Consider the following 21,795-nt stretch of genomic DNA (forward strand, 5'->3'; position numbering starts at 1 on the left):
CTCAGTAATGGCACAGAAAGTCTGGTCTCCTATGTAGACAATATCTGGAGAAAATTTTGTTTTGCGTGATTTTATCTGGAGTTACACATCCTAAATAAATCAGTGGCTGAGATCACACAAAGTCTCGCCAGACAGATTGCCAAGATACATTTTTTTAAAACTGGAATTGGTTTAAATACTCATTTATAGAATGGGATCCCTTGACAAATGACAAATACAGAGTACATTCTTATCTGTTAAACAGACCGAAGCTTTTCCTGTTTTCCTCTTTTCTATGGGTTTCTATATTGATCATTTGTCCCAAAGAGTTGTACAGTCTTCAAAATTTCCCCCCAAAGTTCTTCAATTATAAGCACTTCCAAACAGTGGTTAAAGAAATCACTCAATATTTAGCCACCGGGAAAGCTGACATAACCATCACAGCAGCCTTGTGAGCAAGGAGGAAGAAAATAATCATCCAGGTTTACCATTGAAATGAGTGAATGTAATGTTGACTCTCCCCACAACTGAATGCTTTACTTTTCCTTTTCATTTGTTGTAGGAATGTGAGCGAGGCTGACAGAGTCAACATTTAGTGCCTATCACCATTGCCCTCCAAATGGTGCTGACACTCATGATCTGGAGAGGCATCTGAATGCTGTCAGCACCTGAGCAATTGTACTCCAGTATGAGTTTGGCTCTCCAGAACAGAAAGAGAAAAATGGAGGAAAAAAATAGACTCAAGATCATAAGATCTTGATGATAAGTTAGAACAGCTGGTGCCCTATTACATTGCAGCAGAAGCATAGTCTTCTAGTTGGTACACCAGCTGGCAGTGTCATACCCCTCATGAGGCTCACAGGGAAACCATTATCGATCTCCCCGTGAGGCTCGCAGAGTACGAGCTTCCAGGGTAGGTGGCAGAGGCCACCCAGCTAGGGCTGATTAGAACTGAACATAAATGCCGGCCCAAGCAGGGCTCAGGCAGTTTGTTGTCCCAACAGGGACTGTGATTGTGGATAGTTACTGCTGTGGGCAGAGTATTGGAAATAGTTAAATTAAATCATTGTTTCCTACCGCTGGCTTCCTCGGTCATTAAACACAGGAAATGTAAAATTAGAAATTAATGCAATGTGGGCAACCCAGATTTATCTCGGCCAGTTCAGGGCGGCAGTGATGAAGGCCCAGGAGCAACTTGCACACCTTCCCAGTCAAACTTGACATGTGGCATTGGGAGACCAGAGGGTAGAAGAACAGAGAAAAGTTTGCAATCCAGCACTTAGTTCTAAGTTTGTAGAGATTGGAAAAAGCTAAAAATACACATTACATTAACAGTAATGTGCAATTTTTAGTCTGTGGAAAGCAAGAAATGGTTTTAGGACCATACATTCATATTAAATTTTAAGGAAGTAAATCTAGTGTGCTTGTATTTTCAGAACAGTTCTACAGATGGCAAACAGGCAAAAATGAAGTTACACAAGCTTATGTATATGTGTGTGTATATTATGATGCTATGATTCAAGTGCATATGAATGGTCCACTCTTTTTGCAGATTGCCCACTCCAGTCTGAATAGAGGAACCACTTGACAAGTTTGGCCAGAAGCTTAACCTTGAAGAGGGATTCAATGGCAATTTACAATATTCACTCATGTTGTGAAATTCCATCCAATACCTTCTTATAAGAAAGTTCTGTGTTCACCGGTCCTATGGCGCTGGTCCAGCCTTTAAATTTCTCACTGGCCTCCCTTAGCAGGCCCTGAATAGTGTTCTCCATGTGGATCATATATTCCTTAACCCTGCCTTCATGATGTCCCCTGAAGCCCTCCAGGGGCAGAGGATGAGCATCTGCTGCAATGTAGGAGTTTCGGGACTGCACCATTATATCATGTGGAATCTGTCAAAAATAAAATAATGTAAAACTCAGTTACAGTGGTGCTGATCACTTTTATAAATGATTCATGCACCCTATGTTCAGGAGTATGCCGATACTGCCCTACATATAAATAAACATTAGCATAATTTGGGGTCGGACATTATGGGGCTGGATGCTCCGCCTGGTCATGCTACATTTCTATTTCACCCCGCCGGCGGGATGCGTTGGGAAACCCCCGGGCTGCCGGCAAAACGGAGTATCCCGCCGGCAGTGAATCCAGCCCTGTCTCTCTTATGCACACACACAAAACCTCACACAATTTTCTTCAATCTTTACAAAAGCAGCTGAAACATTTAGTGAGATAAAAATCTTTACGCTGTTTTATTTTACAGAGAGCAAGTGAGCTTGCAGAGGAACTGGTAACCATGCCAGGATCTCAATTCCAGTACAATCTGCCCTTAAAGACAGCTCTGAGTTTCACATTTTGTTCTTTCTAATAATAATAATCTTTATTGTCACAAGTAGGCTTACATTGCAATGAGGTTACTGTGAAAAGCCCCGAGTCGCCACATTCCGGCGCCTGTTCAGGAGAATTTAGAATGTTCAAATTACCTAACAGCACGTCTTTTGGGACTAGTGGGAGGAAACCCGAGCACCCGGAGGAAACCCACGCAGACATGGGGAGAATATGCAGACTCCACACAGACAGTGACACAAGTCAGGAATCGAACCTGGGACCCTGGCGCTGTGAAGCCAAAGTGCTAACCACTGTGCTACTGTGCTGTCCCCATCTGATTCTTTCCACCTCATCCACCCTCAATCAGCACTCACTGTTTTGTCATGGATGATGCTTTTGCATCACTCTTTAGGATGCAAGGAAAATTCATTGGAGGAATAGGAGCCTGGGAAACCAGGGCAGAAGAGTTGGCGAGGGGAGCTTCTTTATGTAAATGTTGTAACACATTCATTGCTAATATCACACATTGCAATTTTAACTCTTTCATCACTCTCCTTTGCTCCTCATAGCCAAGTGTTGTTGAAAAATACCGAAATACAATCCCCAAAATGTTCTTTTTTAATTATTTTTTCAAGGGATCTGGGCACATTGGCAACTTTACCCTAATTGTTCCTGTGCTGAGTTGCCTGCGAGGCAAATTTCAGAGGGGCAGATAAGAGTCAGCCACATTGCTGTGGATCTGGAGTCACATGTAGGCCAGACCAGATAAGGGCAACAGATAAAGGACTGTTGGTTTTATCAACAATCATTGATAGTACGTACCATGGACTCCATTACTAAGACAAGCTATATAATCCAGATTTTAAATTCTGAATTTAAATTCCCCCAGCTGCAGTGGTGGGATTTGAACCCCCATCCTCAGAGAATTAGGCTGTCTTCTGTATTTCTAGATCAGTGACATTACCATTACGCTACCATCTCCCCCTTTAATGGTACCTGGAAAAGTTTCTTGCACTCTGCGATCATGTGACTCAGTCCCTCAGTTGCTGCCAGATTCTCACTGAGGTCCCTCTGATCGGGCTTGCTCAGTACACCCCTCCTTCGTATCACCCTACAAACAAGGACAGGAAAAATGTGACGTTAAAAAACCCAGGCAAAGTGACATAATACATATAAGCACATAAGTAGATACCACTGTTTCTATGATGTAAACTGCTATATAGTACCACATTAATCAGCTGGACAGATGGAATACTGAGCCATAATACAAATCTTCACATTTCGTCAGTATCCATATTCAGTCTAGTTACAGAGGTAGCGGTTGCATTTCTCTGGTGGAGGGTTTCGTTCTACAGTGGTATAGATGATGCCATTTCTTTTTTCCTCTTAACAATTTAAAGTGCTGTAGTGTTTCTCAATGTTTTCTAGATCTGTAAAACACATTTTTAAGACATCCTTCTCAGAAAAGCGGCTGAACAGCTTCCACCTTCACTGCCTCAGATAAGTATTAGGCATCTATGGCAAGTGCCAGTGTGCCGAATATGGAAGTGTACCAATATGCGTGTATCCCCAGAATGTTTGGGCGTGCAAGTCCACAGATCTTTGAAAGTGGCAACACAAGTGGACAAGATAGTCAAGAAAGCATACGGAATGCTTGCCTTCATTAGATGGGGCATAGAGTATAAAAATTGGCAAGTCATGCTGCAGTTGTATGGAACCTTGGTGAGGCCGCACTTAGAATATTGCGCACAATTCTGGTTGCCACACTACCAGAAGGAGGACACTGATCAGTCAGAAAACTGCACATTTGCCTCGTTATTTTTAAAAGGGTTTGAATTCCAATGCAGCTTCCTGAAAAACTCACTCAGTGCCGGAATCCACACAGAGGCCTGCGAAGAGGATCAGCGCCAATGACACTGTCCCATTTTTATGGCTCTAACTGCTGTATGGTAAGTTTAAAGGTCTAGTTTGAATGTTAGCACACTGGTGAATGGATGAGGTGGGTAAGTGGGTTGGGTGGGTAAGTGAGTGGGGTGGGTAATGGGGATATTCACAGAACGTCCCAAGGGGCAGAAGAATTGCCCATTGAAAGATGAAATTCCCGGGCAATTCCCTCAGATTCGGGGACCAGAAGATTTAGCCAATTTTCATTTTTAATGCATTTTGTCACCTCACAATAATATTTTGAATGCTTGCTTTAACTAATCCTGTTCCCAGTCAATCCAGAATTATTATTTTTTTTAAATTAAGGGGCAATTTAACGTGGCCAATCCACCCATCCTGCACATCTTTGGGTTGTGGGGGCGAAACCCACGCAAACACAGGGAGAATGTGCAAACTTCACACTGACCGTGACCCAGGGCCGGGATCGAACCTGGGATCTCGGTGCCGTGAGGCAGCAGTGCTAACCACTGTGCCACCGTGCTGCCCATTCAATCCAGGGTTATAACATAACACTTTATATTAGTCAAGATGATAATGAATTACTGACATGAAAATAACAAGCCCAAAATTCTTCGCCCACTAATTTTGAAATCAACCTTTTACTCATATCTATTTGTTCTCACTAGAAATGGCGAAAATAGAAATTTCCGCATGGCCTCCGCCAGCTACTGTCCAATATGCGAGAACCATCATTGAAGTTGCAGCTACTGTAAAATCTCCTAATCAAACACACTTAATAATAATAATCTTTATTAGTGTCACAAGTAGGCTTACATTAACACTGCAATGAAGTTACTGTGAAAATCCCTTTGTCCCCACAGCATGGCGCCTGTTGCGGTACACTGAGGGAGAATTCGGAATGTCCAATTCACCGAACAAGCATGTCTTTCTGGACTTGTGGGAGGAAATCAGAGAGCCTGGAGAGAATGTGGAGGCTTATCATGTCATCTCCTGTTGACTATCCCAAAACCTTTAAACTAAGGAACTCTTTACTTCCACCTTTCTTCCCTTCCTCTTATATTCTACTACCTTCTGAAATACAAGCATGTTGACAGCTAATTACTATTTTCAATTTACTTAATTTTCATTGCAGGGTTTCTGATGCTATCATTGGCAAGTCTGATTTCTTCCATCCTCGAAGAAAACTAGCAGCAGCAGAGACCCTGTGAACTGCGGAGCTCACCTTGGGGAGGAGCTTTCTTTTTTTGGCACATTCAGGTGGAACAGAGACGGTGCAAGGCAGACAGCCAGGTTTCCAGCAGTCATTTGGTTCTGCTGTACTGATGCAATGTCACTCAAGAAGTACAACAGCGACTGAAGTACCTCACGATTCTCATCTGGCATCAGCACAATAGCAGCCTGAAGGGCTTGGAGTCGTTGATCCTTTGGCACATCTGTGAGGCAAAAAGGAGGATTCACACACGTGGAACTACACATGCTTACAACTTTAACATTCGAGAAATTCCACCAAACAAAACCCCACTGCAGGCTTGATTACAAATACAGCAGCTTCAAGTGTGGGCCTTAGACATAACATTTTTAAAAAATTTTCCAAGGCCAGAATTTATTGTCCATCCATAATAACCCTTGAGATATAACTGAGTGGCTTACTAAACTATTTCAGAGGGCAGTCATGAGTCAACTACCTTGCTGTAAATCTGGAGCCACATATAGACCAGGCAAGGATGGAAGACTTCTTTCCATATTCACATGAGTGAACCAGATGAGTTTTTACAACAATCCAGTAGTTTCATGGGATTTTCCGGCTTTCCAGTCACGTGTTTCTCGGCAGTAGGAGGTGGCGCACCGCTCACTGGCAGCACGATTCTCTGTTCCCGGCCCTGCCAATGGAAATTCCCATTGAAACTACCCCACACCACCGGAAAACCTGCACTGGGCGGGTGTGCGCTGCCGGCAGGATGAGAGAATCCCGCCGCGAGCGAACGGCCAGAAAATTCCAGCCATGATCACCATTACCGACACTCGTTCTTTATCTCTTTCAAATTTATTTCAATAGCCGAATTTACATTCGCCGGCTGCGAGGATAGGATTTGAACTCATTTCTCTGGACCAGTAGGCCAGTAACTACACCATACACTGCAGCAGCTTGCCCAGGCTTCTTCAATAGTACTTTACAAACCATGGTCTCCACCACATAGGCCAAGGGTCACATGCTCATGAGAATGTCACAACCTCCAAGTTCCCCTTTAAGTCACATGGTCCCCAAATTTACCATTCCTTTATCATTGGGTCAAAGCCTTGGCAGTCCCTCCTTATAGTGCTGTGAAAGTACCTTCACCACACGAACTGCTGTTGTTAAAGAAGGCTGCTCCCCACCACCTGCAGGACATAAACAATGAATACCAATCGTGCCAATGATACCACTTCCCATGAAGGAACAAAAGAAAATCGGACTGCTTCAGATGCCATCAGAGTAATAATCTCAATTCAGTTCCTTGTGGGCATGGCCTCATTGCAAAGATTGATACCAGATTGATCATTTCTTTCATAGAGTAGCAGGTGTGAGAAACAGAAATCTCACACTGGCACAATAGACATATTGGGCACAATTCTCTTGCCACGTTGCGCTCAAACAAGAGTTGTAAACCTACTTACAACCTACCTGCCCAGGATCCACTGGCCTCCTTCGATTCTCCTGCCTCCCCAGGAAGGCTGCAGCCGGGCACCATTCTGTGCTGGTCCACACAAATGTTGCCCATGCCGAACGGCATCCAGGGGGTACCCCGGGCCATCGGAGACACCTGAGTGGTCAAGGTAAGTGCAGGGTGGCTCCCTGGCCCTCCCACTGGAACGCAGGCAGCTTGGCACTGCCCAACTGGCACTGCCACCCTGGCTCTGCCAAGGTGCCCGGGTGGCACTGCCAAGCCGGCAGCAGCTCTACCAGGGTGCCCAAGTGCCATGGCGGTACTTCCAAGGGTCAGGGGCCAAGGGGAGCCATGCCCATGAAATGAGGATGGAGGGGGGTTTAAAGTGTTGAGAGGCTTCTTGCGAGATTTGCAATGCTCAAAAAGTCTCGCAAGATTCAACGGATTTTCAATGGGCAAGATCCAGGAACACATATTTAAATGATCTATTAGGCTCATTTAAACATGTGCGCGCCCAATTCATCTTGACCCCGGGATTCACCGTCCTCGCCAGGGAGGTCTCACCTAGATGCCATTTGGTACTGGTTCACTGTGAACCAGTCGAGGTGGCACCTCGGTGGGGTGCCGAGGCCCCCAGATGGTCGGGCACTGGGCAGAGTCCCACCCTGGCACTTCCCTTGTAACCTGGGCATCTTGGCACTGCCAGCCTAGAACCTTGGCACTGTCACCTTGGCACTATCAGGATGCTTGCCAGTCTGGCATTGCCAAGGTGCCCAAATGCCACATTTTGATGCCAGGCATAGGACCCAGGGGGCCTTGCCCATGAGAGGTGGGGTTCGTGGATGCCGGAAGAATTAAGTTGGGTGTAATGGGGGAGTCCAGAGGCTGCAGTGAGGGCAGTCGAAAAATCGGGGCTGCCTATAAAAATAGCCCCCCAATAAGCGAGTAGTTCCTGCACTGGCAATCTCAGCTTAATGAGCGGTCTCGACTGGGAGTTCCTCACCAAGACCAACAAGGCAAGCGCTGCAGGCACTGAGAAATACACCACTAAACATGCCGTTTAGCTGACTTTAATTTGAGTCCGCTGAATTACACCCACTGTTGCTACACAGCTTTCTCTGCAGAATGATAACCCTCACTTTGATTATTGGGATAACAATGCTCAACTGAGTTACAAAGAGAACACCTCACTAGGTTTAAACTATTCAGAACTTACGACATTATAATTCACAATAAGGAGGAAGGGGAAGGAAATGCATTTTCCATATTTTACTCACACTGATAGATCTGCAGAAAGGTTTCTGTCAATTTGCTCGTGAAGATGGGTTCTGGAAGGTCCCGGAAATATTGTTTTAACATGTCTGCTACATCGAACGCTGACTGACCGTGATAATCAACATTGTCCGGATTGTTTTCATTCATCTGCCTCAGAACCTGGATTCGAGATTTCACCCCCGACTTCCTGAAGATGCCAACCTGCTTATAAAATATCAATTAAAATGTGTTTTTCTTTCTACTCCAAGCAACTCAAACACTGGCAGCTAATCAGTATCCACCACTGAATTCTAAAGAGGCTATGGACATTGAATCATTGTAACTGAAACGCCATGCTGCAAGATTGCAGAGGGCTAGACAGGGATGTGTTAGACAGGATATCAAAGTCACGTTCAGGATTTATTTATTCTTACATGGAATGTGGGTGTCACCGGCTTGGCCTTCATCGAAATACATGAATAGGATGGGAATAGAGGGATACAGACTCCGTAAATGCAGAAGATTTTAGTTTAGACGGGCAGCATGGTCGGCGCAGGCTTGGAGGGCCGAAGGGCCTGTTCCTGTGCTGTACTTCTCTTTGTTCTTTGTTCTATTTATTGCCCATCCCCAATTGCCCTTGAACTGCGTGGCTTGCTGGGTCTCACCAGTGGGCAGTTAAGAGTCAACCACATTACTGTGGGCCTGTAAACAGCAGATTTTCTTCCCTAAAGGACATTAGTGAAATCGGCAATGGTTTCATGCTCATTTTTCAACTTTTGATTCCATTATTGAATTCAAATTTCACCATCTGCCGTGGTGGGGTTCGAATTTGGACCCTATGACGCATCTGGATAGCACGGTGTCACGGTGGTTAGCACTGTTGCTTCACAGCACCAGGGTCCCAGGTTCGATTCCCGGCTAGTGTCATTGTCTGTGCGGAGTCTGCATGTTCTCCCAGTGTCTGCGTGGGTTTCCTCCAGGTGCTCCGGTTTCCTCCCACTGTCCAAAGGTGTGCGTGTTAGGTGGATTGGCCACGATAAATTGCCCTTTAGTGTCCAGAGATGGTTATGGGGTTACGGGGATAGGGGGCATGGGTAGTGTGCTCATTCGAAGGGTCGGTGCAGACTCACTGGGCCGAGTGGCTTTGTTCTGCAATGTAGGGATTCTATGATTCTATTAAGCTGGGTCTCTGGATCAGTCGCCCAGTAACATTATCACTACATCACCCCCTTCCCATCTGTCAAAGAGAATCAAAGGACATAACCCATAGCAAAGGGCAGGGATTTTGGCACGTCCTCTTAAACCTCTTCAGTGACTCCAAATGTGGAAAACACTTGGAGGATGCAGGTTAATTTGAAGTCCCGGTGGAAGGATGAAACTAGCAAGGGAGAAATGACTTTGAAAAATAAAGAGGCTATTGGAGGTAATTAATTTATTCTACCTTAACCATTGCTTTAATGGCTTACTGCCGGCCGTTCCTTTTTCAATTGTGAGGGGAACGTCTTGAGGAAACGGGATTGGATAAACCCCAGTCAGGAAGTTGGTAGCATAATAAACATGATGCACTGATGTTCAGCCTCATACTGTAAAGACACTTCCATGATTCTCAGGTTGCTGGGAGTAGTGAAGTTACTGAACTCAAATCACCACCCAACAGGAGAAGATTGCCTGCTGTTTGGGCAAAGGGAAATTGTACCCTCCTATTTTTGTTGATGTAATTTCTCCCAGCTCCTCTTCTGGTCTTTGCAAGTTATTCATTAGCTGGGGGGTCCAGGTCAGATATGCATGGATAACCTTTGTCTAGACCTCCACCTAGATTATTCATGGGGATATGCAAATCTAGCCTAGGTGATGACTTTATTGCCTGCTGTTACAACACCCTGAGTGAGTGTGCAGTCAATTCCAGTCCCAAAGGACCCAGAGTCTCAACACAAGTGAATTAACATTTGTATAAAGTTTCTGGGATCTTTAGCCCTTGACTGCTCCAATGACTTGCAGGCACCCGATTTGTAACTGAAACACAACAACTTTATTTATAACCAACAATAGAGATAAGGCATGCAATAATTATAATAAAATAATGGCCAACTAATCTACTACTCATCTCCCTTTTTACCATCCCACCCTCTACCCAAACACACACAAGACAGGCACACACAAAGGTAGGGGGGAGGGGTAAAATAAGAGGGTCAATATGAAATGGAAGAGGAGTATCCTTGCTTCAGATATTGGCATTGTTGCAGCAGCAGGCTGTCCTCCCAGGACGCAGAGTGATTGTAACCACTGATAGGATCGCTAACGAGGATCTTCTGGCAGTAACATTCAGTCAGAATCCCCAGCTGTAGGATCCCCTCACAGCCCAAGGCCTATATAATTCTTAGAATAACCAACAGCCTTTCCGAGATAAGACTAGTTCCCCACATGAGATTTCAAAAGGGTTTTTAAACTACTGACCCTGCCTTCAGCTTGTGGCTTGTCCCGATGTCCTTAAGATTTTCTTTGTCTCCCCTCAAACCGTAAGGGCTGTCTCAGCACGACTTTTACTCTTACTTGGTTTGCAGATGCACTGCAATGGGCAGCACGGTACCATAGTGGTTAGCACTATGGCTTCACAGCGCCAGGGTCCCAGGTTCGATTCCCGGCTTGGATCAGTGTGTGCGCGGAGTCTGCACGTTCTCCCCGTGTCTGCGTGGGTTTCCCCCGGGTGCTATGGTTTCCTCCCACAAGTCCCGAAAGACGTGCTGTTAGATCATTTGGACATTCCGAATTCTCCCTTCGTGTACCTGAACAAGCGCTGGAATGTGGCGACGAGGGGCTTTTCACAGTAACTTCATTGCAGTGTTAATGTAAGCCTACATGTGACAATAATAAAGATTATATCCTTTAGCTGTGCTGAGGGGGGGGGGGAAAAAGTCTCCAATCGGGTGTCTGAGACATATTTATCCTTTCATGGAGAGAGAAACTCTAATATCCTCCTTCAGCTCTTGAGCTTAAAATTAAACTAAAAGCAAAAACACAGTCCCATGGAGGAAGGAACATTCCAGATCGGTCAGCACGAATCAGCATCGAATAGCAGCTAAAGTTCGGCAACTGTAAAGCAGCTCATTGGCCGCCAGCCAAGTCCATCAAGAGGTGTCATCACTGAAGTCAGGCCAAACAGCACATCCTACTGGAGTGCTCTGTTTTTTTTTAATGAATTAAAGGTGAAGTCCATTTTAAAGGCATGGGTCCTATTAAAAACTGAAATAGCAGAAAACAGAAATTAAAAGGAAAAAACAAGGGACAGGCAGGGATTAACAGTAGGATCTTTACACTGCTCTGTTTCATCCTTCTTCCAAACGTAGTGCATGACTTACTATGAGTAGGACAATGGAAATGACAAACTCATTGAGTGGAATTCACACCTGTAAAACTATGCCTAACCCCTCCAAGGATATCACGCATTGGAACAGAAACACGTTTTTTTTTCTCCACAAGATGCTCAGACCTCCTCGGTTTTTACAGCATTTTCTGTTATTATTTAGGATCTCTTCACAGACATCCTTAGTGCAGGGGCCCCAGCATTAAAATCTTGTTGAGTGTGGCGTTCGCTGTCAATGATACCCTAAGAGAGTGTCCTTCTTGTGAACATTACAGTGAGTTCAGATTTCAGCGGAACATGCAAACGTACCTGGCCCATGCATTGACTGCGTAGATAGCGCATGGCCTGTTGAATGCTCTGAGGTAGCGGCTGTCCTGACCTCTTGACATTTACAATTGGCGGAACACCAAACACATATTTGCTTCTGTAGTCTGGTTCCTTGCTCCTTTTCATGAATTTGGGAACACCCCTGTGGGGGAGAAAGAGCAGAATAGTTAATAAGGCACCAAATCCTTTGGATTAGTGACAGAATTTAGATAAATAAAATTACATTAACCCTAATTACTGACAAAATACCAGAGAGACTTGTTCTCTCTTTTTATTTTTTTTCTCTTATTATCATGATCTAATAGTCGAACTTCATCCCTTCCTCCATCTCCTTCCAACACAATATTTCTTGCATAGTTCTATTTTCTCAAAGTTTATGGCTCATTCCTCCTAAGCTCCAAATATATTGGGTTCAAATCTCTTAACCCTGGACAGGCATTGGATGGACAGCTATTGACTCTTTGCTGAGGATGGATTTGTTGCAGCCTACCATTATTTCATGCATTGTACCCTCAATACACATACAGCAGAGATTTGTGTCTGAAAATGGATGAGGCAAAGTGGAACCCAGCAGCAGGCCCGTGAAACCCCAAGACCAACATTCCAATAGGTGCTGAAAAAAATACTATGTCCTCTAGGGCCAGCAGATGGTCACATACACAAGGCCGAAGCTCCCACTCCCAGCATGGTGCTCAACACCCCATCCGGGTGTCTACAACTAGAGGGAATTGAAGCAGGAGGCTGTGAACATCCCATCCCACTTGGTGAACATCTGAACACTGGTTCCGTACCTACTGCAGATGAAGAGTTAGTTCTATCCACTTTGCCCAATTTTCCTTTCTAGAGAAAAGAAAAATGGTGGAAGATGTATAGGGAGTCATTATCACCCATTTTCCACTGCCACCAAAGTTGAATTTCAGGCCCTAAATCGTGCTTTAGGCTTTTGACTTCTGCATCCTGTCCTCAAGTTATGGGTTTGTTTTCCAAATTCCTTCCCTTCTCACAGATTGTTGACCTTACTTTAGTAGTGCAACTCTCTCATTTTGCTTTTACACAAAGAATTACAATCTGTTTCCACCCTTTGTGGGTTTTTGAACAATTCAAATATAGTCCCCCAACCCCACCACCAAGCTCATGTTCCACATTTCCTCCCTCTATCACTGCTGTCATATGGCACAATCTACATCCACTCCCCACAGCTGCAAGGAGGAAACCATCTGCAAAGTTCTGAGTCAAAGGCCAGGGTTGGACCAATTCCAAGTCCTGTGGATTCCTGTTATTGTGCATTCTCTGTCTGGTTACAGTAAACATGAAGAGACAATCGCAGGGCTCATATCCAATCGGATGCTTTTTATCTTCAAGGAAACATTAAGAATGAATCTTCTTGATCACCAGGACACAGTCCATGTGCACGGCCAGCTCCTGAAAACCATTGTACAGATTTCAATTATCAAATGCACAAGGAAGGGAACGTTGTGGCAATTTACGAACACACATAATCTGATTTTCCTTCAGCTCCGAGGCCACAAGTTCAAATTTCACTGAACGCCAACGGGTTGTTTCATTGAGCAGTGAAACACGGATCGAGTTCCTGTCAGAGGGAGAGTCAACCCTGCACCTCGCTCCTACGTTTCCTGGAGGCTGGATTCACATCCTTAGAGGAAGAAGTCTGGAAGCTTATTTTCCACCTGACCTCTTGACCAGAGCTCGAGAGATCCAAAACAAAGAGAGCAACAAAACAATCAGGATCCTCCACTGGTTGAAGTGGACAACACTCAGGGTGGGACTGAGTCAGCCATGAAGATTTTAGCTTTGATCCCCATACTGCATTGAATATGTTGCTCTCAGCTAGGATGACAGTGAAAGCGCTACGACTGATTAAGTAAATTAAAAAATTATAATCCAGGGTTCCTTCACCTGATCACTTTGCTGCGATAACTGTGTGTTTGTGGTATCTCGGAATAGAATTTTGCACATATACCATTTGCAATTTATGGATGGGACATGTCTTTGGGATTAGATTATAAAGTATCATCAGAGATTATCACCCGGAATCAGGTAATTATCCAATTTCCTGAACTGGATTCCCATCTACTAGTCACTACTGGGTATTGTTTATGTATAAACCATTTAAATCCCTCAATTAGATTCCAGCCTGTGACGTACTCTGGGTGTCTATTGCTTTGGAGGCAATTTGCTGCATATTACGTTTTGTTACAGTCTATTAATATTGCCCTGTGTGGGATAATCTGCATGTCACTCTCTGTGCTGCCATTGGATGTCATACACTTCATGTCTAATCAGAATTAGTTACAGGTCTAACTTTGGTACATTGTATGAGCAGTGGTAATATAAAAATTGAAAATTCTTTCCTGGCCATGGAGCCCATGTTCAAATTCTGCACTTTGGTTTTCCAAACAAAACAGATGCAGCAAATTATAAAAATGAGTGAGTCCCTTGGCCACCCCATAAAACTCTTCGGTACTGACCAGTTCCAGCCCTGCTTGCTGCGGATTGTGTATCTTTCCATAATGGCAGTCAGGCGCAGTAAGGAGAATCGTTGCAGAAGGTTGAGCTGAGCTGCTGACTGTCTGTTGATTTCCAACGAAGCAGAGTTCAGGCTTGGACGGTGAGAGTTCTGGAAACTGTGCCAGCGTAGCTTCCTGGGGGAAGAAAATGTAATTATGAACCCAGGACACCAAACACCAAGGGTGCCAACAGCATGCTAGATACTCACAGCCTGAACCTGGCCAGGACAGCATACCAGCAAACATATTGCAAGGCACCCACTGCCACTGACCCTGTCTGAGTATGCAGGGACAGAAGAAAACTCCCCAATTTAAAAACTTCAAGTGGGCATCTGGGTTATTGCCGGCATCCATCAAAGCAAGGGGGGTTGTAGGTTTCATTACACTAGTCAGCTGCTCAGTTTCTAGCAGGAACCCAGCCTGAAGACAGATTTCCAGAAGGAATTTCAATTCTCAGGGAGGGATCTCAATTCTCAGGGAGGGATCTCTCCTTTTCTCAGGTTTTGCCCATAATTAAAATATGTTCAAACCTGTTTACCTTTTTCTATTGTGCTTTTTTCTTTACTTGTACAATTCCATTCTCTTGTGTTTAGTTTAAATACTTTATCATTGTGCTCAAGTATCAATAATATTTAAATGAGCTGAAGGAGTCATTCAGGGGCTTGGCCAAAGGCCCACAGATACACACAGCCTGGACAACGTCTGGCTTATCTAAGTTCCAGCATAATTCACAGCCCTTCCGCCACATTCCCAGCAGTCTTCAACCAAGTCTTTCCTGGAAATCCTTGTGTAAATTCAGGTCCTCATTGCCTTTACAAGAAAGTTTATATTTAATTTTATTCTAAATGACTCTTTATAAACCTGGTTCAACAAAGTTATATATTATGAAAGGGTTCACGCCTGCGATTCCACAGGTAGTGGAGTGCCCACAGCTACTGCAAAATTTATTGAGATGTGAGTGAAGGTAAATTCACTCCCTCAGGAAGTCCAACAGGTTTGTTTCGAATCACTAGCTTTCAGAGCGCAGCTCCTTCATCATGTGAATGAGTCAGCTGAGGAAGGAGCTGCGCTCTGAAAGCTAGTGGGCAAGCAGATTGGTCAGACGGTCTTTATGTTTTAGCTGCCACCTCAATCCAGGGCAGGATGAAATGACAGGGCTGAAATAAAATTTTAAAAGGTTCCTGGGGATTTGAAGTTTGTGCTTGAATGTACTGCCTAGATACTTCGGAATTTATTTTCTTTACAGTCCTGCCGCTACACGAGACAGCTCCTCAGCGGCTGTTCCCAGGTGGGAGTATATTAGAAGCAGCAGCCCACACTCTTCCTTTTCTCAGCACCCACCCTCTTCTTGCCCTCCCTGACAGTACGGCGTCTTTATCAATACCTTTTCGCATTGGCTGCCGGTTAATTAACCAGCCAGCGTGAAATCATGGGTGCGATTCTCCGCTCCCGAGCCAGTTGGGAAAATCGCATGGGTCGCCAAATTTTCCCGCGACGCCGGTCCGACGCCCTCCCGCGATTCACGGAAGCGGCCAGATTGGCACAATCGCGTTTTGCACGGCGCAGTACAGCGAATCGCCCGAGACTGCCAAAATGGCAATTCACCTGTACCCCCGCGATTCTCCGGATGGATGGGCCGAGTGGCCTGCCCAAAACGGCGGGTTCCCCCGGCGCCGTCCACACCTGGTCGCTGCCGGCAGGAACAGCGCGGGAACGCTGGGGGGGCCTCAAATGGGGTCTGGCCTGCGATCGGTGCCCACCGATCGTCGGGCCGGCCTCTCTGAAGGAGGACCTCCTTTCTTCCGCAGCCCCACAAGATCCGTCAGACATCTTCTTGCGGGCCGGACTCGGAGAGGACGACAACCACGCATGCGCGGGTGACGGCAGTTATGCGGCGCCAGCCGCGTCATGTATGCGGCGCCACCTTTACGCGGCGCCAAGGCCTGGCGCGCGTAAATGACGCGGCGCTGCTCCTAGCCCATTATCGGGCCCTGAATCGGTCGGGATAGGGGCCGTATCGCACTGTCGTGAACCCCGATCACAGCCAGACGTGTTTCTCACATCCTTTAGAGCCATGTCTCACTATTTATGTAGTTTTCACTCTGCTGACTCTATATATACACAAGTCAGGGGCTGGTTTAGCACAGTGGGCTAAATAGCTGGCTTGTAATGCAGGACAAGGCCAGCAGCGCGGGTTCAATTCCCATATCGGCCTCCCATAACAGGCGCTGAAATGTGGCGACTAGGGGCTCTTCACAGTAACTTCATTGAAGCCTACTTGTGACAATAAGCGATTATTATTATTATTACATGTGTAACTACTGGGCTATCACATAGATTAGAGCTTGATCCTCAGCAAGTTACAATCTATATCAGTAACATAGGCCGCAAAAGGCTGCAATCTACTTGTTGTTCAGGCCAGCGGGATCCTGCGGTCCTATCGACGTGCACCCCCGCTTTGGGTTTCCTGGCAACAAGGGGTGCATTTAACAGGAATTCCATTGACAGCGTTGGGACAAGAAGATCCCGCTGGTACATGCAGGTACTGCAACCAGTCAGGAAAGCAAACAATATGTTATTCTTTTTCAAAGGGATTAAGAGTATAAAATAAAATAAATCTTACTGCAATTACATGGGGCTTTGGTGAGACCACATCTGCAGTACTTTGTATAGTTATCATCCCATAAGGAAGGATATACATGCCTTAGAGGGAATGCAACAAAGGCCAGGATTTCCCGCTGCAGGCCTAAGCCCTGGGGTGGGAGTGAAGTCATATCTGGGCATCATTTTTAAAAGGCAGTTGTTGACTTAACTGTGCTCTTACCTATGGACCTGGGCGTGGAACGTACAACCCAAGGAGCACCAACACCCAGATTCAACGATGCATCACCAAAAGTACTGCTGAATGCAGGAGGAGAGGAGGGACATCATTTATCCAAAGAATGGAAGGAGGAGGATGCCCAACCCGTCAACTCTGAATGGGAGTCAGGCGCCAGGGTGGTGAGTGCCAACCGCATTCACCAGAGGACCATCCTGCAGTGCAGGAAAATGATGAACTATGTCATCCGCACCAGCAGGGTAAGTGAACCCTCTATCCCCATTATCACCTCACCGAATGGAAACCTCACTGGAAAGGACATAATCTGTGAAACCCACGCACAAAAGCATGTCTTAACCTGATACGATGATGCCTCATCGCCCCACTGCATATTATCTCTCTGTAGATAGAGTGGGGACTGAGGATTTCTGTGCAACACAGACAGATAGTACCGTGTTGGGGGAGTTGGCATAGAGGGCACCAGCATTCACTGCTGATGCCATGCCTCTGTCGGCCTTACTTTCTATCTGCAGAAGCTCACTACTCTGGAGGGTGCTGCTGAACAATTCTTGTGGACCACCTGCAGTGAATCTTTCACATGGCACCCAGGAGCCAGTGGGTTATTGGTGAAGGCTGGCAGCACACGACTGGCACCTGTTTCGCAATTGCTCACAAACTATCTTCTCTCCTTGCACAGGAGAGAGAACAGGAGGGTATGGTGACTCACACCATTTGAAGAGCGGGCTGCTGAGTTGGTATGGGAGGTTCGGGACCATATGCAGATGGTGAAGTCGGCCTCCGGCCTCCATCCAATGAGAAACCATACTTACTGAGCGGGATTCTCCCGAATCCCCGCGGTGGCCCGATGCTGGCGTAAAATGCGGCGTGAACCACTCCGGCGTCGGGCCGAGCGGAAAGTGTGGAATCCTCCAGGGCTAGGCCGGCGGCGGAGGGGTTGGCGCCGTGCCAACTGGCGCCGAAGGGCCGGCACGAGTTAGCACACGAGTTATACGCAGACCGGCCGGCGTATTCTAGCGCATGCGCAGGGGATGTCTTCTCCGCGCCTACAGGGGCCGGCGCGGAAGGAAGGAGTGCCCCCACGGCACAGGCCCACCCGCAGATCGTTGGGCCCCGATCGCTGGGAGCAGTCCTAGTCAAGATGTTGGAATGCAGCATGTTGGAATGCAGCATGAAGTGGGGGAACGAGGCAGAGGTGCCAGAGGCCCTTAACAGAGTGGCACGTGAGACAGAGGTGCCCGTCCACCTGCTTTCTGATTATATGCACTGACATATGCAGACATGGAGGTCCATGGGGAGAAGGGCGTAAGCCATCAGGAACCTGGTCCAGAATGTTTCTGGAGGGATGTGCGCAGACCTGCACTCCATCGCTATAGCCATGAGTGAGCTTTTGTAGTGGCTAAGCGAGGGGGGGAGGGAGGTGCAACACGACTTCCTCCAGATGTCCATTTCATATTTCAGGGGCCCTCGAGCACCCAAAGAGAGGAGGAACATAATGATAATCTTTATTGTCACACGTAGGCTTACATTAACACTGCAATGAAGTTACAGTGAAAGCACGGTAGCACAGTGGTTAGCACTGTTGCTTCACAGCTCCAGGATCCCAGGTTCGATTCCTGGCTTGGGTCACTGACTGTGTGGGTTTCTTCCGGGTGCTCCGGTTTCCTCTCAAGTCCCAAAAGACATGCTGTCAGGTGAATTGGACATTCTGAATTCTCCCTCTGTGAACCCGAACAGGTGCCGGAACGTGGCGACTAGGGGCTTTTCACAGTAACTTCATTGCAGTGTTAATGTAAGCCTACTTGTGACAATAAAGATTATTATTAAATGCCCCTAGTCGCCACATTCTGTTCGGTACACAGAGGGAGAATTTAGAATATCCAAATTACCTAACAGCATGTCTTTCGGGACTTGTGGGAGGAAACCGGAGCACCCGGAGGAATCCCACACTGACATAGGAAGAACGTGCAGACTCCACACAGACAGTGACCCAAGCCGGGAATCAAACCTGGGACCCTGGATATGTGAAGCAACAGTGCTATACCCACTGTGCTGCACATCAAGTGAACACTCCTGGGATCTCAACTCAGGATTCTTTAAGGGTGCCTGGCTGTTCCGGTTATCCTTTGTCTGGAGTCACCTCAGCTTGGGCCTCAGAGACCACAGAGGTTACATCAGCCCCAAAGCAGGAGAACCAAACTAAGCCAAGACCGTCCCGGCCTCTAGGCTCCAGAGGACACCTGCCAAAGTCATCAAAGACAGGAGGGCAAAGTGTTGAGCTGGCTGCCTCCACCCCTAGACGTTTTGGGCAACATAGGCACAGTGGCAGGAAACGTAAATTAAAAAGTACTGATCTCATTATGGTGGCATAGTGCACTATCATTAGTCATTGTTGATGCACACTTGCTAATAAATGTACAGTTGTAGTTTTAAGGAGGTCTTCTGTCTTTTCATTGCGCCTGTTCACTATAATGCCTGTACACACCTATATTCAAGGGGACAATTCTGCCTAGGTCTATGTCCCTCCAGATTCACGTATGCTCAGGGAGGCATTGATCTTTGCCACGGTTTTTGCAAACCAAGTGTGAATCGTCACCCTCACAGGCTGTTCTACTGCCCCTCACAGTTTATTCAATACAATCTCCTTTTCCTTGTCAGAATGACATTTTAGGGTTTGCCTTTAGTTGTCCAGCTGACCTGGCCTGCAACTCCACGACCCAATGACCCTAGTCCCATCTAGCATTTCCATATCCGGACTTTGAGGCACTAATCGGTCTGGAGCAGCCATTGTGCATGTGGTCCTTCGAAGCTCGCTCAAATACCTTTTACTCTTCCCTCATTGCCCATACTCTTCCCCCAATCGCATCGATACCCTCGGTGACACAGTCAACCTCTCTACGGTCAACCTTGAAGCCCTGCCATCACTCTTCAGCCTGTTACAGTGAATGTCTATGTCCCTTTCCTGCCCCTCCCCCACCCCAGTCACGGTTCAAATGCCTACACTTATCCTTCCCAACCTGAAGATCTGTGTCATTTTGGCTCCCCTCCAACAGCCGTAACTGCCCCTTCACCCATCATCGCAGGACCCTCACCCTCCCATCTTACCATTGCCCCCTTTAATAGTTACTATTCCATCATTCCACCGCTTTGCCCCCCAGGATTCTTTGATTAATACCACAGACCCCTACAATCATTAGTACACATGCTGCTGGAGGGTCCACCCGGAGCTCCTAACTCCAACATCGAGAGGCTCCACCTGCAGCTCCTGACTCCAACATTGAGAGGCTCCACCTGCAGCTCCGTCTCCAACATCGAGAGGCTCCACCTGCAGCTCCAGCATTGAGAGGCTCCACCTGCAGCTCCAGCATCGAGAGGCTCCACCTGCAGCTCCGTCTCCAACATCAACACCTGGCTGCACTTGCTGCTCCAGGGGTCCATCCAGGTCCAACTTGTGCACACCATTTTGGTTCAGGCATGCTCTGGACCACCATGAAATCGCGGTCAGGTGTTCATTTAAATCCCGACTATTAGATGCAAAATGACTTCTTGATGGCCCGTGGCAGGAAGGGTGCCCCATCACAACAGTCGGGACTGCAAGTTCCTGCCATCATTTACCATCATTGGAAACCAATTTTTCAGCTCCCGGCGTATTGTCCGTCCCCACCCGCCATGAACCCCACCGCTGGCATGAATGGTCAATTCCACCCAAAGGTTCACGAGACTCATCCCCGAGAACAGGAGAAATTGAATAGATTGGCCTATATTCCCTAGACTTTACAGGAATAAGAGGGATGAGAATAACTCAAACTCAAATTCCTTAAGGAGCTTTACAGGGTTGATACTGGCAGGATGTTTCTCCTAGCTGGGGAATTTAGAACGTGATATCACAATTTCAGAATAAGGGTAGGTCATTTAGGAATGAGATGTGCAGACCTTTGTCAATGCAAAAGGCACTGAAACTTTGGAATTCAGAGGCCATGGACATGCAATTGTTAACCATATTTAAGTCAGGGTTGATATTAAGAGGAACAAGAGATTATGGGGCTAGCGTGGAAATGTTCAGTTGAGGTTGAAAATCAGCCATTAATTTACTGAATGATGGAATCGGCTAAAGGAGAAAATGGCCTTCTCCTGCTCGGATTTTTATGTTCTTATGTCAAGACACTCCATAATATCTCGTGATCACAGTGCACTGATGACTACAGGAGCTATTCTATGCAACACCAATGCAGGATTTTGTAAAGTGCGGGTCACGGCCCGCAGGTGAGTCAAGGGCGGGTGTCGGGAGGGTCCCGGAACCCAACAGTCATGAACGGCTTCTAAATTGAGAATGCCAGCCACGACTGGTTTGTAAATGGAACAATGCAGTCTTCCAGCCAGAAACAGTGACAGATAACAAGTGACTCACCCGGCACTTACACTGACGTCGCGCCCTGTAGGTCCGCACTTTTGGCACAAAATCACAGAGGAGAGATTCCTCCATTTTCTCGATGCAAGTAAGCAAGATAAGGAACTGTGAAGAATTGATGATGGATAGTTTTATTAGAAGGAAGAGAGGGCCAGAGACACAAACAGGGAATGTGCCTCCTGGCCAGGAACTCGAATTGAATCTGCTAGAAGAGAGCTGCA

The 21,795-nt window shown here is 46.5% G+C and overlaps 1 protein-coding gene across 1 annotated transcript in view; it reads right to left on the minus strand.

Moving 5' to 3' along the window:
- The window catches only part of LOC140421116 (stAR-related lipid transfer protein 13-like), a 138,238-nt gene that overhangs the window by 18,724 nt on the left and 97,719 nt on the right, over positions 1-21,795 (minus strand). The window contains exons 6-11 of the mRNA XM_072505523.1: positions 14,292-14,465; positions 11,785-11,944; positions 8,138-8,336; positions 5,438-5,648; positions 3,307-3,421; positions 1,653-1,874 (exon numbers count right to left, since the gene is read on the minus strand). Coding sequence (XP_072361624.1) covers positions 1,653-1,874; positions 3,307-3,421; positions 5,438-5,648; positions 8,138-8,336; positions 11,785-11,944; positions 14,292-14,465 — 1,081 coding nt within the window. The remainder of the gene's footprint in view (positions 1-1,652; positions 1,875-3,306; positions 3,422-5,437; positions 5,649-8,137; positions 8,337-11,784; positions 11,945-14,291; positions 14,466-21,795) is intronic.

This window comes from Scyliorhinus torazame, chromosome 5, assembly GCF_047496885.1.
Source record: "Scyliorhinus torazame isolate Kashiwa2021f chromosome 5, sScyTor2.1, whole genome shotgun sequence".
Lineage (NCBI taxonomy): Eukaryota > Metazoa > Chordata > Chondrichthyes > Carcharhiniformes > Scyliorhinidae > Scyliorhinus > Scyliorhinus torazame.